General features: G+C 35.1%; 1 protein-coding gene across 6 annotated transcripts in view; it reads left to right on the top strand.

The window, feature by feature from the left end:
- The window catches only part of LOC150100731 (plexin-A2-like), a 992,258-nt gene that overhangs the window by 870,974 nt on the left and 101,773 nt on the right, over positions 1 to 19,511 (top strand). For all 6 annotated transcript variants that reach the window (XM_090402045.1, XM_090402043.1, XM_090402046.1 and 3 more), the window contains 2 exons: positions 2,939 to 3,016; positions 16,411 to 16,477. In XM_090402045.1, coding sequence (XP_090258171.1) covers positions 2,939 to 3,016; positions 16,411 to 16,477 — 145 coding nt within the window. The remainder of the gene's footprint in view (positions 1 to 2,938; positions 3,017 to 16,410; positions 16,478 to 19,511) is intronic.

The raw sequence follows: 19,511 nt of genomic DNA on the forward strand, positions 1-19,511 counted from the left end.
CACTTTCTTTAAACAGGAAACAAATAGAAAGAGTGGCAAAATTTAATTATCTTGGATGCTGGTTAAATGAAGAATGCAATCCAGAAATGAAAATAAAATTTAGAACTGAAATGGCAAGAAAAAATTTTCTTTTGATGAAATCAACACTGTATAACTGCAATTTAAATTTAGAGTTTTGAGTATGCAAGGTTAAATGCTATGTATGGTCTGTACTGCAGTATGGTGCAGGACCTTGAAGACAACATCAACTGGGGGGGGATCTGGAAGCCTTTGAGATGTGGTTATACACAATGCTAAAAATCCCGTGGACAACAAAAATGTCCAATCAAGCAGTACTGGAACAAACAGGAAAAATCACGTGAACTTATAGATACCATAAAAAGAAGAAACTGCATATCTTGGTCACCTACTTTGTAATGAAAAATATATGATACTTTAATTGATTATAAAAGGTAAGATAAATGGAAGAAGACAAGGAAGATGAAGAAAATCTTCACTAGTAGACATCAGATAGTGGACTGGCATGAGCTCTGAGGGGCTGTTCAGAGTGGCTGAGGGTCACTCAAAATTGGCCAAGGTGGTTGCAAACCTTCTGTAGGAGATGGCACTCAAAGAAGAAGAACTCTAATCTATAAGAATTTATAAGGCTTTTCAACTGAAAGTAAGTTATTAACTTGCAAATGTAGTTGGGTGGATTTTTCATCCTTCACATTACAGGCAAAATGGAAGGATGAGTGTGAATACACACACACACAATTTACGGGTGTAATATACTGATCTCACATTCTCATTCTTGGTCACTTCTTTTTTATATAGTGAAACCTGTGTGTAGTTAGTCACTTCAGCCATAATTCCAAAACAATAGTCCCCTTGACTTTTATTTAGCTATCTTTTAAAGATAGCTTTCTTCTATTTTTCTCTGAGTGTCTTCTGACTTATTTTCCAATAACGAATTGCCTTTATAACTGAAGTCCATGATAAAGTTATGATTATTTTTTTACTCAGTTTCACCAAATTCAGCTTGGCTAAATGAATTAACGATTTCTTTAGATTTTGCCACTGAATCATCAAGATCTGGCTTTTTGTTTTCAACCTTTCCTTTCTCTTCCCCCCCCCCCCCCCATTATGTTTGAATCTGCAGTTCGGCACCAAAACCTACTTGACTCTGATTTTTGCTTAATCTCCTTACATGTGCACGTGCACACACACACACACACACACACACAGCTTGGAAAGAAGTCAGTGGACATCCCTTATAGGAAAGGTGCATCATGTCATCATGAGTTACATGCTTGTAGCTGGTATAATTTGGAGGAACATGATTCTCTTAAGTCAATACAACTGTGTCTAGGTGAAATGGCTGTGAGAAGGGAACTGATGAAGTTTGAAAGAGGCATTGTGATAGAATGCCATGTTGCAGGCATTCTCTTTGGCAAATTGTTGACAAATTGGGCCATCCCAGGTCAACAGTCAGCAATACCCTACTGAGAGAAAGCTCAGGGAGTCAACTGCAAGTGCTACCTACAGTGGATGATCCACCACACTCACTGAATGTGACCTTAGGATGCTACAAAGGATAAAATGCATTGGTACAAAGAGCATGTACAGTGGAACATGGAAGCTTGGAAAACTGTGTTATAGATGAATCATGCTACACCTTCTACCAAGCAGATTGATGGGTGGGTGTGGCAGATGCCTGGTGAATGTCTCTTACCAAAGTGCATTACTCCAACTATGAAATTTGGAGGTGCCGGTGTGAAGGTATGGTCCTGTTTTTCCTGGTTTGGCCTTGGAACTCTGTTTGTGGTATTGCTTTAGTTCATTGCAGTGAAAGGAAGTCCTACATCTTAGTAAGGTGGATGTTATGGATGTTTGCTCCCTACATTGTGGTGCCTGACTTCTTTCCATGATGTGTGTGTGTGTGTGTGTGTGTGTGTGTGTGTGTGTGTGTGTGTGTGTGTGTGTGTGTGTGTGTGTGTGTGTGTGTGTGTTTAAAATGTGATGTTGATTTTTACTGCTGAAAACTAAATAATAGTTACTTTATTTCAAATGTGCTGGATATTCTTAAATCCTGAACTGGTGTGAATATAGGAATATCAACAATAATGTGACCTACGGGACATTTCTTATTCTTTGTATTATCTTCATGCATGAATTTATGTGCATCTTTGTTAGAAATGTGGTGTAAATAAATTGCTAGTCCAAGAAAACATTTGCAATTATCAGCTTTCCTTTGTCAGCTGTCTTTTCTAATACCTCAAAATGTCTTCACTGCTCTACTTGAAATTGGCTCCCATTCATGATGCTTTTCATCGTGTTTAGTGTTGAATGTTATAGCTACACCTTCCTTCCTAATCACTGTTGCTCAAATATAACATTGTATAGTTATTATTTAGTACTATTTTGCCTTTTTTTTTAACTTCATTTTGGTAATGCCAGTTATGTCAACCTTTGTACTTTTGTAATCTTCTGCTATTTCACTTCTTTTCCATTGATTCTTATTTGGTAGTGCTTTTCTTGCTCTGCTGTGGTTTAGTTTGTTTCAAGAATATGTTTCAATGTTTATCCTGGTTTTCTGACAAAAGCAGTGTGGGATTCTTGTTTAACGGGGAAATGTGGCATACATATTGTTGTATACCATCATCTTGTTATAGTTTTAGTCTGCTACGCAGTACGTTTTGGTTGGCTAAGTCCCAAATTGTCATCTTTGTTCATTTGATATTCAGCTGGATACTTATTAATGACATCCACACCTGGAGAAGGTGGGAATTTTGCACTGGGTCAGCCATTTGCCCAACCAGGTTGGTAAATTAACCATTCCTTCATTTAAGTGATCAGTAAATTGATATTTCATTATGACAAGATAATTGAGAGATCATATGTAAGAATTAATAATTATATATATATATATAATTAAGATTTAAAAAATGTTTTCCAGTATATTAAAAACCTTGCTAGCTGATCTGATAGAGAGATGTATTGAAGGAAAGAGCCATCCTAAGTTACTGTTGAGAAGGTAAGTATGAAACTCTGTGTATAATAATTTTAAAGAAAATGTGTGTTTTAAATAAATAATTGGCTCATGTTAATGATAGTACTATAAGAATGAATAAAAATATTTGGAATGTGAGGCGTAGGGCTAGTCACCTTATCCTCGGGGTGGGTATGACTTAGAAGGGCTCAAGTTAGCCCTGTAACAGTAGGCCTAATACGTAGAAGGGAGAAGAAGATATTTGTTTTCCTGCTAAACTGATGAGCTTTTTCTTGTGAGTGTATGCTTAGGTGATTTTTTCTAACTAATTGGAATGATTACCCAAAATTATTTGGGAACTTTTATGACGTCAAACTTGAGCTTATTGCGGTGGAAGTAGTCCAAACTGTTGACTATATGAAAGTTCAGAATGCCACGAAGAAGAACACTATAGTTAACTTCTGCAAAATATTTAAAGCTAGAAACATCACTCTTAAACCAACCATTCTCCCAGCTGCTACTGTAATTGAGTCAAAGGTGATCTGACTCATTTATAGTAGCAATTATTTTGAGCCGATGGATATCTTTGACAAGCTGTCACACTCTGAAGTGACAAAGAAGTATAGCATGCTATTCATGATATATTCATACCAGCGAACAATGCATGATTTTCCTCTTATAGAAAACGACCATCCTCATCACTGAAAACATTGGTTACACAAATGGAGGAAATTTGTTTGGGAAAAACAAGAAGATAAAAGAAAATTTTTACAAATCAGGGTAATGATCTGTTTATGTTTGTATAAATTTTCTTTTGCTTCATCTTTATCAAGAATCTTGGTGAATGGGGGGAGAGAGATAAAGAGATTGTATATGATTCTTCCTGAAAAGAGAGAGAAAGAACAGGCAAAGGATTTTTGTTTATTTTGACTTTATTCAAAGCCTAGTGTTATGCATATATTCACTAATTTTTCACTAATAGAGATACTTTATTAAATATAACTATTTTCTTTCATTTCTCCTCCACATTTCTTAAGTTCTCTACGGTAGAAGTATTTTCTTAAAATTTTCATAATTCTGTTAGTAGTGTGCTTGATATGACAGTAATTCTACTTTCAAATAATCAAAGGATCACTTCTGAAATTGTTCGTGTTCAGTCTAATTTAGCCTTTACACACTATGCCTATAGTGACAATAGGCCACTGAAAATCTTTTTCTGCATAATGGTGAATGTGTGAACTGCAGATAAAAGAAATAAAAAATGTTCCATACAGTAATTTGCAAGTATAGGGAAAATAGGACTTCACATAGCTGTGTCTTCTGTTTGTTGATATAATTCATCCTAAACAGTAAAATATCCAGATTATATGACAAAATCAGAGGTTTGGATGATTTGGGCAGAAAAATATTGTATGAGTAAATCTATAGTTTCCTCTCATGTTATGTTAGAGTATAGGGAAACTATATCAGGTAAAGTCCATTGATCTTATTTTTAAAAATTGATTGTGTTCTTAATATGGTAGATTTTCCTATGAATGTAAAGAGCAAACTGTAAAGATGTCAGAGTTTATAAGTGTTTAGTCATTGTAGTCAACCAGGTTTTAAAGAAAAACCTGGTTTGTGGATCGTGGGATGACTATAAAAACTGGTGTGTTGGGGGTGGGGGGGATATCCATGGAGAGTCTTAATTTTTTTTTTTTTTTTTTCTTAGTCCTTCTGTCTAGAAGGATGGTCTATCAGCTTATAAAGTCTAATTCATCTGGCTTGCTTTAAGATCAGAAGAGAAAGAGAAGATGATAAATAGTCATCTTGGTATATTTGAGTAAGATTATTGTAATATTCTTTCTACAACAACAGCCTTGTCTTTATCTGCTCTCTTAATCATAAACTTGTAATTCTTCATTATAAATTTAAGTTAAAAATAACTCAAAAAGGTTAAATTAAATTTGGTGATGAAAGTTTCTCTAAAAAGAACTCTATAAGCTTCAAACTATATGCTGTATTAGGAAGAATAGCACATAAGCTACTTTCATTTTAATGACAATACCGGATGTTCCTCTTGAATTAGGGTCTGGCCAGAAATAGCGGTGGCTAATTTATTGAGATCAGTAGTTACAAAAGATGGAGCCTGGATTCAGTTGACTAATTGGTCAGATTTCTGTTTGAGTCTATCACAGATGGTAATAAATACTTTTAGAAGATATCTGGCACACAATGGAAAACAATATTAGGAAGCAATACTGATGCATGAACATCTTGAATTCTGCATTTCAAAAGGAAGCCTCTTTGCTTTATGAAGTTGACACGCTAATAACATTAGCTGCTGTTTAACCAGTTAAGGAAGGCATGTAGTCAATTATGTAGGCAAAATAATGAAAATATCAATGTATCTAATCCAAACCTCAGGTTCTAGATTAGCATATACAGGTAACCCTCATATAACGCAGTACTTATACAATGTAGTTTCGATATAACACGGTCTACAAATTGTAGTATCCCTTGTTGAACGCAGTACTTGTACAATGTAGTTTCGATATAACGCGGTCTACAAATTGTAGTATCCCTTGTTGAACGCAGTACTTGTACAACGCGGTTTCGATATAAGACAGTCTACAAACTGTAGTAACCCATTATCTTTTGATATATTTTTCAATGCGCGACTTAAAAATCAAATTTTTATCTTCATTAAATGTTCGTTAAATTTGTGTCTGTCCGTATCGTGCATGTAGTTATAAGCAGCAAATTTATATTAGGGGAAATACCCTTTAGCACGCATACGTCAATCATTTACCCTATAAAGTGTTTATTGTTGAAAATTATCTTCATTTTCTTCCAGGGAAGCTCATTAAAAATCATAAGTGTGTTAATCTCAAGCTGAGCACTTTATTTTTTGGTGAGTTACATACAATATGCAATGCTTTTTTTTTTTTTTTTTTTTTTTCATGTAAAAAATTTTATTTTTATAGTGATGGCGATGTAGCTGAAAACGAAATTAGTGAATTAATTGATGGGGAAATAGATTTAAATGAGGAGGAACTAGTGCAGTTAATAGATGACGTCGAATGAAATGGCAGGGAAAGTTCTGCTTTCAGTTTAAAGAAATTTGCAGAAGGATTGAACTTGGGAAGAAAGTTATTTTATGGATAATGATCTTTCAGTGGAGCGCTCCAGAAAATTCATGTGACAATTGAATATTTGTTTAGCTCCTTATTATGAACTTAATAAAAAATTGCAGCCTAGTGGTAAGCAAGGTCTTATTACTGACTTCTTGATAACTAAATCAGCTTAAGATTTATAGAATTATAAATCTTAAGCTGATCATTTGTATAATTAGAGAATTATACAAATGATGTCCAAGAGATTTCAATTGATGACGATGTCCGGCCACTCGTAAATAAAGAACATCTACGAAATGTTAGTTTCGAAGAGAGTGATGACGATTAGAATATACACTTTATTTTATTTTGCCTAAAACATTTATGCGTCATATGCAATGAAGTTTACGTAAAATTTATAATTTTTTTATAATTTTATACTGTGTATTTGTTTCATAGTTTATGTTTTCTTAACTTACATGAATTAATTAAATAAAAATATATTTTTGTTGGATATGTCATTGTTTATATAATCTTAAAAAAAAAAAACCTAACCTTACTTTTTCTATGTGATCCGAGTCTTGCATAATGCAATTTATATAACGCGGCATTTCTATGGAACCTAACATCCGCGTTATACGAGGGTTACCTGTATAAGAGCATTTTTATTTTTGGTTAGAGGGAGTATTTTTACTTCTTGCAAATGCATTCTGACCCCATTGGTAAATTACTCCCTTTATTCCAAGCAGTTTAGCTCTTAACTTAAAAAAAAAAAAAAAAAAAAAAAAAAACCTGAAACTAAACTACAAATCAAACTTGCAGAGATTCTTATCCCAGGACATCACATATATACACCTTGTTTTCTAAATTAACCTATTAAATTATCAAGGGAGGGGGTGGGAGAATCTTCAGATCCCAACTTTAAGCAGCATGAAAAACACCTCGTTTACAGTTTCTATAATAAATTTAGTTTAATCCTTTATCCAAGTGTGAGCAAACAAAGTTTGCGCCTGAAAATATCTTCAGGACTGAGGAAAGGTAGTGCAACACCAGAGCAAAGGTTGACCAAGCTATCATCACTCCTATCTCAGTATCTCCCATAATGCAAAACACATCTCCTTGCGGATATGTATAATGTTATGCATTAAGGGAAAGGCCACTACCCAGACCGTTTTCAACCTTTATTGAGGTCTCGTCAGTGGGAGCACTACCTTTCCTAAGTCCTGAAGATATTTCAGGCGCAAACTTTGTTTGCTCACACTTGGATAAAGGATTAAACTAAATTTATTATAGACTAACCAAGTGCAAAATAAACTTTCAACACTTACAGTTTCCTTTCAATTTTGTATGTTATTATCCTCTTTGGGCAAACTTCTGGACTTTAGTTTTTTTTCTTCCAGGAGAATTGCTTCTTTCTGTATGAGAACAAAAATCAGTTGAATTCTTCCTGCATCCTAAAGCCCCTCCTTTGCAGGGAATCTTTCTGTGGTGGAAAGGACCTCCCAGTGATGGTATTGGCCCTTTTTTTTGCTTTTCTCTCCTTATTCTTTGCTCTAGTTCTACTGAGTTCTCTCTCTCTCTCTCTTTTTTTATTACTCTCCTTTCCAGAACTCCACCACTGGGACCCTGCTACCATGTTTACCATGCGGTGTGACTTGTGGAAATCCAGAAATGGGGGATTCTGGTGGTTTTGCACTACTTTTGCCACTGCTTTGGCAAGATGAGTAGTCCTGGATGGACCAGCTAGGATCATTCAGCTAGTGGGCTTTCTGTAAGAATCAGTGGTGTTGCAGTAAGTCTCCTTAATCCACTGGGAATGGGGACCCAAGGCTTGTTGTAGTGATGGTATAGCATATGGGGAAACTGGTGTTCCACTATCAAGTACATTCATTGCTTACTGGCTAGTGGGTGCCCTTTTGGCTCAGTTGGTGGATGAGGAGCTCTGGAAAAAGAAAAAAAAAAGCCCTTGAGCATGAATTCATCATCTTCAGATTTTCACCAAGTACTGATACTGTAGATACATCATTTGAAACAAAAAAGCATATACACCAGTATAGATGTGCCAGTATTTCTTATCATCCATGCAACATGTGAAAGCCAATAGGGAAAGTGATGCCTTTTATTCAAAAAGAGTTTAGGACTGGCGACCGAAAGCAACATCAGCAGTGGGTGAAATGCTCATTATAGTCATTCCTCATAAAACACTAAACTTTTCTAGAGGAGTGATACCAGAATGGGATCATCTTTAATGTTCCAGATGAGGAGATATGTGCAGAGCTTGAAGATCAAGGGGTGACAGGTATTGGTGTGTGTGTGTGTGTGTGTGTCTCATTACATAAGGATGGTCACCTTGTTCCAACCAGGAACTTCATCCGTTACTTTAGACACACCTAAACTTCCAATATCTGTAAAAGTAGGGCACCTCAGCTGTCCTGTTAGGCTATACATCCCTAATCCCCCTGAGATGGTTTAAATGTTAGAAATATGGGCATGCCCAAACTGCTTGTTGTGGCAATACCACTTGTGCCCAATGCAGTAGTTGTGCCTGATTCTCTGCAAAGAAAGTTAAATGTGTTAATTGTCAGGGAGATCATTCAGCTTACTCCTATGCATGTCAGAGGCAGAAGAATGGAAAAAAAAATTGAAAAGATTAAAACAGAACAAAGTATATTAGAATGTAAAAAGAATGTTAGCCACCTCCACAACTGTTCTCTCATGATGAGAAGGTGACAGTTAAGAATATGTTAACACAACTCAATCTCTTATATCTAATCCACCACCTGACAATTTCACCATAGCTGAAATTTATGATAATGAGTTCTCCTCTTTGGAGTGCATCAGTTGCACTGCTTGTCTTTCAGATACAGTATTTCAGATGTTGGCCTTTTAGACATTGCCTACTCAGTCTTTGTGTTGAAGCAAATGAACTGGCCCTGACACTTAGATGGAAAAACTTGTCTCTTAACTATGTGCTAAAAATGGTCTCTTTCAGATCATCCTAAATTGACTATATCTTTTCTGCATATTGTGAGGTTCAATATCACACATATCAGAATTTCGTGTGCGATATTGCACATAGCTGACTTTATTGTATCCAATGACATTCCAGTTCATTGCAGTAATTATATAGCAGAGTTGCATGTAATTTAGCTTGTGCATATAAAAAAAAACTGCTACCAAAAATGTATGAATTATGCCGACTCTTTCAGTTCTGTACGGAACTGAATGAGTTCACAAGCCATCTTTTCTCTAGTGTGCATTCCATATCCAGTGATTTGCGAAGTTCTACAACTGTAGTATGAATTGAAGGTTCTTAATTTTGATCTTCACCCATGCTGAATTCCCAGCCACATTAGAATTGAGGAAATGAAGCTTCAGCTGCTAGATCAGGTGATAATTTTTGTACGTACTATTTGTCATTCCCATATACAGACTGTTTATAAGATCAAATCTAATAACTCAATGCAGTGATCATAGCATGAAGCACTGACAAATAAATTGCACAAGATTAAGCTTGAAATTGAGTGCTGGCAGTCCAGCCAGTGTAGAAACAGAAGAGAAGTTGTTCTTGGCAGGCTTCACATAGATCGCAATCATCATTTTGGATGTTTTGTACATAGGGAAGAAGGAAAATTACCAATGCTAGTTTCTTGGTTAAATAACACATCATCTTCCAATTCTCATCTAAATGGCAAATTATTTATTTTAATCTGACAAATCTTTGAGGGAATTGAAAATGATGTATTTTTAGTTTTAGAACCATAGATGCTGTCATCTCTTCTAATAACTCATTTATTTTTCTTATGTGTAACTTTGTAGGGTTGTAATTAATCACTTTGTAAGGATATCAGCAACTAAATATTATGGTTTCATATCTATAAAATTATGTTATATAATTAAGGCAGTAATAAGATATTCTTATTACTGCCTTAGTAGTAATAAGAATCACTTTCTTAGGTGAAAGTGATTTTATCGCTAACTTTTCTTCTTTTTTCATGTTACTAGCAAGCATTTTGGGATTTTATCAGATTTGCCTGTAATTTGATTTTTGTCTATTGAAAAACAAAAAAAATAGTGCCAGTATTTCTTTCAACATAATTAACCTAATAAACTGATAATGCCACTGAAACTATTACAAGGGCCATTGGAAGTATATTTTTTATTTAGCTATATTGCATCCAAATCCTGATTACCTTCCTTAGTAACTTGTCAGAACAGATTCATAATAGAAATAGAGAATTTCAATGCACTACTCTTCCTAGATAATACATTAGTAATGTCCCTGCCATCAAGTTGTTATTATTATCCTAATACTCCATGGAGTCACAGACATCTAAGAGGTCCCTTTTGTCATACACAGCTCATCATACTGTGCTATAAACACATTCAAATTCTCTGCAAACACTGCACTCCCAGGCAATGCATTCCAATCATTCACCACTCTCCATGTAAAAAAACTTGTTTTTCACTCCTTTGCTCACACTCTCCTTATACAGCTTCCGGGGATGATCTCTAGTTCTCCTCCAATCTCCAACTATTTAATGAAAAATCTCTTTGACGTTAATCCTATAACAACCCTTACCAACTTGTACATCTCTAACATATCATTTCTCTTCCTCTTATCCACTAGACTCTTCAAATTGCGTCGTCTTAACCTTTCTTCATATTCAATATGAAGAAAGAAAAACCACTGTGTGCAGGTGACCAAATATGTGCACAGTGGTTCATATGTAGCTTAATCAGAGCCTAATGGAACCGGAATTTCCTTACTTCTACAAGTTAGTGTCCTCCACATCATTCCCAGAATTCATTGTATTGTCCTCACAATTTTGGCAGTATATCCTCTAAATTTTAGATCCTTATCCATCATCATGAGATCTCTTATTTCCTCCACCTCCAACAATATATATCCATGAAGAGTAAATTCTACATCCCATGTTTGTTTTTTCCAAATTTTAAAACCTTACAATTTTGTAACATTGAACTGGCATCCCCACTTCCATGCCCATTTAATCAGTCCAAGTCATCTTGTAAGGTCTCAACATCTGCTTTATTCCTAATAGTTCGTCCCAACTTTGCATCATCTACAAACTGTTTATCCCCATTCAGATCTTTCCCAATATCATTAACATACAGGTTAAACAGCAGTGGCCCTAAAACAGACCCCTGAAGCATACCACTAGTGACTTTCCTCTTCTGGGATATTGCTTCCCCATACACAACTTGTTGATACCTATCAGACAGCCAATCTCTAATCCAGTACACTAGTCAGTTATCAAATTCCATCTGCTCTAGTTTGACTATGAACTTATCATGCAATAATCTATCAGCCTTTGCAAAGTATAAGTATATTACTGTGTATCCGTCTCCCATGTCCAATGCTGCTGTTATCTTATTGTAATAAGTAACAAATTACTAAAACATGCCCTCCCTTTAGCAGATCTCTGCTGTACATTAAAGATAATACTATTGTTGTCAACCCAATTCTGAATCCTGATTCTCACCAACCTTTCCAACACTTTAACCACAACACCTGACATGCAGATTGAGCTGTAATTTGATGCTTGAATTCTATCACCTGGTTTATGAAGCCGTTCAATCTTGCCTTCCTTCCATTCCTTTGAAACTTGATCTAATGTGAGACTCATATTAAACAAATATGTCAAGACAGATGTCAACTCCTTGGCATATTCCTTCAAAATAGGCACTGATATATGATCAATCCCTCAGCCTTAGTAATATCAAGTTTGCTTAATTCTCCATATACCTCTTTCTCAGTCACAGTCGGTCTTTCCTCATCATCATCTACTGCTCTGCAACTTTCCATGATGTCACATTCATAAGGATGAAAAATCTTAGAGTTGCTCATTAAATATATGAACTGTATTTTCTGCAACATTGTTCTCGTACCATTTTCTCCAATTAGTGCCATCCTATTATAATTATTCTTATTTTTGCTGAATCAAAAGAACTCCCTAGTTTTTTTTTGCTTCATTAGCTAACTACTGCACATACTGAACTTTTGCTATATATACCAACTCAACCTCCTTGCCTGTTCTTTGTATTCCTCATGGAATTGATTATTACCACTCTTATATTGCCCCCATAATGCCTTTTCTCTGTATCGCATTCTTGATCTCTTCATTTGTATATTCATCCATTGTATTTGTATATTCATCCATTTCATACCAACCTTATTTAATCTTCTGATGTTTGGAATACATTTAGATATTGCTTCTACTAGGTAGATCTTTAATATCACCCAAGCAGCATTGATTTCCTTTCCACCCAACTTCTCATTCCATGCTACAGCTGAAGATGTCTCTTGAGCTGCTGAGCTTCTCATAATCACCAGCCTTGTAGTTCCACATATATCCTTTTCTCATGGAAGTTCTCACATTGTTGGCAATCATCCAGGTAATCACGTCATGGTCACTCACACCAACTGGAAGGAGATCTGACACCTCATTTATAATATCCTCTGATAAGATGATCAATTCCAAGATCCTTAATCCTCATGTGCCCTCTGTTACATACTATACTGTCTGATGTAGTTGTCCCTCAAAATCTCAAGAAACTAATTTTCTTTACTTCCGTTTGCTATCTCTTGTCATTCCAGTCAATATTGCCATAGTTAAAATCACCCTAATTTGCTTATACATTTCATGGTCATTACCCTTCACATTACCAGGTCTATAGCAACATCCAACTAAGTATTTCATTCTGTTCACCTCTATAGCACTTCACCTCCCCTTTTACCTTTTCTATCTTTACGAAATACATCACATCCTTCCATCTCTATTCCTGTCTCACTTATTCCAACAATTCTTCGGTGAACAAACTCGATCAATGCAATTCTATTTCCCTTGTTTCTGATACTTGTATTTGTATACAAACATAACAGCTCATTCCTGGATCTACAAGTTTCATTGATACCACTTATTAGATGTGACTTCTCCATACTTTCCTTGAGCTATTTCTTTTTCTCCTTACTCATCCTAGAAGTCCTTCAATTCCAACTGTTTACCCTATATCCTACATCATCCTCTTCCCTTTTTGCCTATGCACATTCATATTTTGGAGCATTAACCTTTCTCACATTGTGTTCCCCTGTCCAACCTGTGTTTCCCCCCGTTAGTTTGTTCTCTTATTTTCTACACTAATGCTACCCACTTCTTCATTCATAAGCACCACTTCAATCTCTCCTTCCTTACTCTCCTGCTCTTTTGCATTGCTTCTTACTTGCTCAGATTCATTCTCTACACTCGTTGCTCTCCTTTCCAGCAGCAGCAGCAGTAGACTTTACAAATGCTCTAAAAAACCATTCAAATGCAGTCCATCACTCATATACAATTCATTTCTTCCTTCAAACTCATTCCATACATTAACAAACTGCACTTCTTTCTTTTCACACATTTCTGCTAACATATCATTCATAATTCTTGCTCTCTGTCTCATCTCATCACTGTCATACCTGGGCAACACACTGACTACCTTTTCTATCACAATATTATCTTTTATCCTTCTCAACAACCTCCTGATATCCAATTTTACTTTCTCCTTGTTCTCAGTCAAGTAATTTGTCCCTACTGTGTTACCAACTCCTTTGCATGCTTAGTCCTCATGTGCAACTCCTCAAGCATCGTATTCATTTTACCTCTCAAAAAAGTAAATTTTGTGCATCTTCTCGTTTACCACAACTTTAATAATTTAATTACCATACAACACCAATTGCAGGTGTTATTTCGTTTTTTTTCGTTTAAAATAAGAAATTAATAATCTACCAGAAGTGAATGTTTGTGTATAATTTTGTAATATAGTAGTGTATAATCTTAATTTAGTATTGTGAAATTTCAGTGTATAAAGTATGTAACAGTTACTTAGTCGGAAATTTTGTATTTTGAACAACCAATCATTTTGTTAGAAAAGAGAAATCAAATACTATACCAATTGTGTACGGCCAACTTCAATAAGTCTGTTGTGAAAAACTGTGCTTTTCCCCCCCTTCATTGAATGGAAAGTTACAAGAGTTTAGTTAGGTTTCCGCGAGTGGTGCTATGTGCTGGGAGAGATGCAAGGAGAGTAGGACGCATGTGCGTTCAACGACAGCGGGAAAGAGAGGTAGTTTAAAAGCGAATGCATCGCTACGTTCAAGGCTTTTTTCTCTGAGACATTTTTCCTGCTGCTGTCCACCTGTGAGATGGATCGTCCGACTGGTAGGAGAGAAGCTTCCACGTTCCTCTAGTGGTTCCTCTAGTTAGTGGAAAGTATAATTGTAAGGCAAAGGATACTACCAGTCGGAGATAAAGAAAGCCCAGCAGACTGAATGGTGGAAAACATGAATGTGGATGTCCATTCGAAATTACAGAAGGAAAGCCTAGGTATTATTATGATGAAATAAATCTGAAGTGGCCTAGAGATTTAGTGCAGCGAATCGGTAAGACGAACTTTATATTTTCTAATCTGTGAATTTAATTGTGAGGATCTGAAGTGTGTGAAAAAGGACTATCCTAGAACTGTGGCCGAATATAAATGCAAGAAATAATGTCATTGTTGAATGACATTATTTCTTGCATTTATATTCGGTACAGCCATGGGCTCACCACTTTCTCCCCCAATAGCTAACTTTTATATGGAAGACTTTGAGCAACGTGCTCTAGAGACAGCATGTCTAAAGCCCAAAATTTGGCTCAGATACGTCGACGATATTTTCGCCATTTGGCCCCACGGCCGCGAAGCTCTAAATACATTCCTTAGCCACCTAAACAAACAACACAAACATATCCAATTCACCATTGAAATGGAAAAAAACGACTCTCTTCCTTTCCTAGACACTTGTCACACGTCTTCCCTCTGGCTGTCTCTCCTTCTCAGTTTACCGCAAACCTACACACACAGGCCAATACATACACAAAAATTCTTACCACCACCCAACACAAAAATTAGGTGTCATAAGCACCCTTAAACACAGAGCCTTAACTATTTGTTCGAATGAACAGGCTCTAAACCAAGAATACAAAATCATCAACCAAACATTTATCAAAAATGGATACAATAAAAAAACTATTCACAAGATCCTCCATAAAGATACCAGTAAGAACAAAAAAGATTTCAAGAATGCCATTGCCATTCCTTATGTTAGAGGCATTTCTGAAAAAATAGACAGAACACTTCGCAAATACAACATTAAAACTACCTTTAAACCCCCAAATAAGCTAAGACACCTACTCAGTTCCTCTAAAGATCCTCTTCCACACCTAGCACACCCAGGGGTATACAAAATACACTGCACATGTAACATACCATACATAGGGGAAACAGGGCGAACTATCCCAATCAGACAAGACGAACACAAACGACACATTAAATACCTCCACTTCGGTAAAACAGGCCTTTCTGACCATGCACTCCAAACATACCATAGAATTGACTGGAAAAATACCAAGTCCCTACACCGCACCAAAACCTGGTTTGAGAGAAAATTTAAAGAGTCTTGTGAAATGCTCAAACACAACCCAAATCTCAACAAAAATGATGGCCTCACCATTTCAAGAATGTGGAGGACCCATCACAACCTGTATAACATCCTAAACTAGCATTAGAAAAATTCCCACTACAAGAAGACAACCTGGTGAAGTGTTTAGAACATTCAATAGCAACTGAAAGAAATCATTTTGTAACTATCCAGAATATTAATACATGAGGACTCTAACAGTTTATTGTAGTTGCATTTATCTATTTATAATATATATATATATATATATATATATATATATTTTTTTTTTTTTTTTTTTTATATATATATAATTTTATTTCTTTATTTATTTTTGTTTTTCCTTTCTTTCACTAGAGGTCAGGCTAGAAAAAAGATTTATTAACTACGTAGATTTAGTTTACTGATATAGAAAGCATAAGCATGTAGCTTGGTTCTGTATACAGTTGTATTCTTCCGATGATGACCTCGATATAGAGGTCGAAACGTCAAGTTTTATTTTATTTGTAATTAATAAAATAATCTGTTCAACACGTGTGTTTTTGAGTCCCTAAATCTACAAATATGAGATTTAAATATAAAATTTACTTATCTTGTTACAGTCCACACGATAATGTAATGTTAGTTAACGGTGGTTCAGCCAATTCCACTTATTTGGAATTGGCTGAATTGGAAATAAGTCCATAAAACTATCTTCTCGCTCTCACCTCGGAATGTAAAAGTTGATGATAATTTTTTGTATGATGAAACTGTTATAATCTTTTTGGAATAAATGCACTTGACAGTAAACTTTGAAATCACTTCTTTTCAAGCAATGAAATTTTTGAGTTAATTTTTTTAATAACTTACAGGACTGAATCTGTAGCAGAAAAGATGTTGTCTGCTTGGTTCACTTTCCTTCTCTACAAATTTCTCAGGGTAAGTTTTTTTTTTTATAAGTTTGTGTAGTACACTGTACATATTTTTCTGCATATGTTTTATTTTTTGCAAATTTATATTCCACTGGAAGAGAGACAGATTGCAATGGTTGTATTCAAGATTGATAATTGTCACATATTTGCTATTATTGCATGATACCTCCATAGTGTTCTGGGACTCATTGCAGAAAGCCACTCCTACACTATGCCAATTACTACAGAGTATTTTTGGCTGTTAATTGTATGTATACATACAACTGCATGTTATACTTGTTTAGTGGGATGAAACACTCATCTAAACTTAGTTAAAAAGCTCATATAAAGAATTCTTGTGTTATGAAAAGAATCAAATCCATTTTATTATTTTATTTCTTTTTTTCCATTCAAAAGACATCTGTGGCCTGTTGATCTTACAACTTATAGTCACCAAATTGATTGGATCAAAATCAAACTGATCTTGTATATATTTTAAGAGTCATATGAGATTGTGTTGTTCTGCTTAACCAAATTTTATTATAATTTATTATACCAAAATTATTCTTCTCTAATTTTAATAATTTTTCTGATCTTTTTCAATAAAAATAGTTTATTTGAGGTAGAGGTTGATTCAGATTTTTTTCTATAAGGAAAGCAAAACTACTGATGCACATAGTTGGCAGACATACACACGCTTGTTGGAAGTTTTTTCACTTGGTTAGACTATAAATTATATATTTAGTTTAATCCTTTATCCAAGTGAAAGCAAACAAAGTTTGCTCCTGAAGTATCTTCAGGACTGGGGCAACTCGTGACAAAGGTGGACAAACTTCTCATCACTTGCCTTAGTATCCCATAATGCATAGCATTATACATGTCTGCAAGGAGGTGTGCTTTGCATTATGGGATACTAAGGAAAGTGATGAGAAGTTTGTCCACCTTTGCCATGAGTTGCCCCAGTCCTGAAGATACTTCAGGTGCAAACTTTGTTTGCTTACACCTGGATAAAGGATTAAACTAAATATATAATTTATACACATGCTTATTTACAGGAATAAATAGTAATAATTACTGTCGCAAATATTTTGAACTGAAATCACAAGGTGAAGTTAGAACAATGCACATTATTCCTTAATTCAGAGCTGAGCCACATGAAGGAATGCTACCATATACAGTAGGTGGTTACAAAATAAACTGAAATTGCATTTAAAACTAAATTAAATAATTAGTTTTGAAATGCAGTAAAATAAATTAGATAATTAAAAATGATTGAATGAGACATGGCATTTATATGTATGTATATATAAATAAACGGTGGGGGGGACACTATTGATTGCCACTTAAGGATGAGACTCTCTCAAATCTTGCAGCAAGGGATAGACAATCATTCTGCTTTAAGTTTCGGGTAATGTAAAAGTGCTTCACCAGCACTTCAGCAATCTCTTCAAATAATTGCTAAAATTTAACTGACACCAAAAAGGCAACAAATATTGGTCTAGAGCAGTGTTTCTCAAACTTCAGATTTCTGTGTACCCCTTCTTAAATTTTCGTTATTACCAAGTACCCCCTTATCAAAATAATAATAATAAATAAAGTATATTTCATTGTAAATGTCTATTTTATTTGAATTTATATGTTCATGTAAACAAAAAATGATTTATTTTTAATAGAACAAAATTTGGAATAAGTTCCTCTTCATGTGCCGTCCATGAAAATCCACATTTCAAGTAATTCATATAATATGAAGATTTTTCATCTTCTTCCTAGTTGGTTCTCTAGAGATGTCAGACGACACACCCTTATCAATTTCATTTGATCCAGATACATTATCACTGTTTTCTTGTTGCTTACAGCTACTTGTATTTGCTATATTGCTCTCTTTTATGCATTTTATAAATCCAGTCTTTAATCAATGATCCATACTTAAGAATTTGAAACCTAAAAAAAAAAAAAAAATTACCATATTTACTCGAATATAACTTGCATTTTTTCCCCAAAATTAAAGCTAAAAAATTGTGGTGCAAGCGAGATATATTTGTGGAGATTTTCGGAAACTAAAGTTTTCAGAAAAAAACTGAAAATATATACGTTTAAAATAATTCTTTTTTTTCTTAATAATGATTCCAAGCGTTAATGATGCATAGCCAAAAATTGCCACGTACCCCCCTGAAGACCTTTTGCTTACCCCGGGGGTAAGCATACCACACTTTGAGAACACTGTTCTATTAGGAGGAGGAGAATTCAGCCAGTTTTCAAATCTATTAACAGTGGAAAAATGTGATAAAGATGTGCTTCAGCACTTGGATTCTCTCCATTGAGATTTCAACCAACGATTTAAAGATATTCTTGAAATGAAAATACTCGATTGGGTTTTGGACCCGTTTTCAAGTATAAACACTGAAGAATCTTTATAATTACAAGAAGAACTGATAGAAGTAACAAAAAATGAGCAATTGAAATTAAAATTCCAAACCTGGTACCAACAGTTCTGGTTGCGATACCATATTAACAGAATTTCAGCTGGAGCATTTCACACATCACCTATTCCTAGTTTGTACATCAAGGCAATAAAGCACTTTGGTTTGGAAAAAATGCTTTAGAGATGGTGGTAAACAACATAGCCCACTAAACACAGTTTCACCATAGCAGTCATACACGCCTGTATGTAACTTCTCTTTCAGCAGTTCTGAAATTTTCTGCTTCTGTTATGTACAGCAGTTCTTCTTTTTAGCTCACAGAATTACATACTCTGATTTTGTGCCTGTCTACATGAACAGTTCTTTATGAACAGAGGACCTGGTGGGATCTTCTGCCATCTTTCCAGACAGCATTATATCTGCACAAGTCCCTCTTGAGTGTACCAACTTTGCAGCTGAGCTATATGCGATAGAGCTTGCACTGGAATACATCAGATTGCATTGCTACCAAAGGTGCATAATATATTCAGACTTAAAGTTCTCTTCAGGCAATAAAAAGTCTAGAGCTGTAAAAAAACATCCAGTGCTCTCCCAAATCCAATGCCACATCTTTCAAATATGGAAGCTACACTTATATGTATG

Source organism: Typopeltis vanoorti, chromosome 12 (genome assembly GCF_054136105.1).
Source record: "Typopeltis vanoorti isolate ZY-2024b chromosome 12, IOZ_Tvanoo_1.0, whole genome shotgun sequence".
NCBI lineage: Eukaryota > Metazoa > Arthropoda > Arachnida > Uropygi > Thelyphonidae > Typopeltis > Typopeltis vanoorti.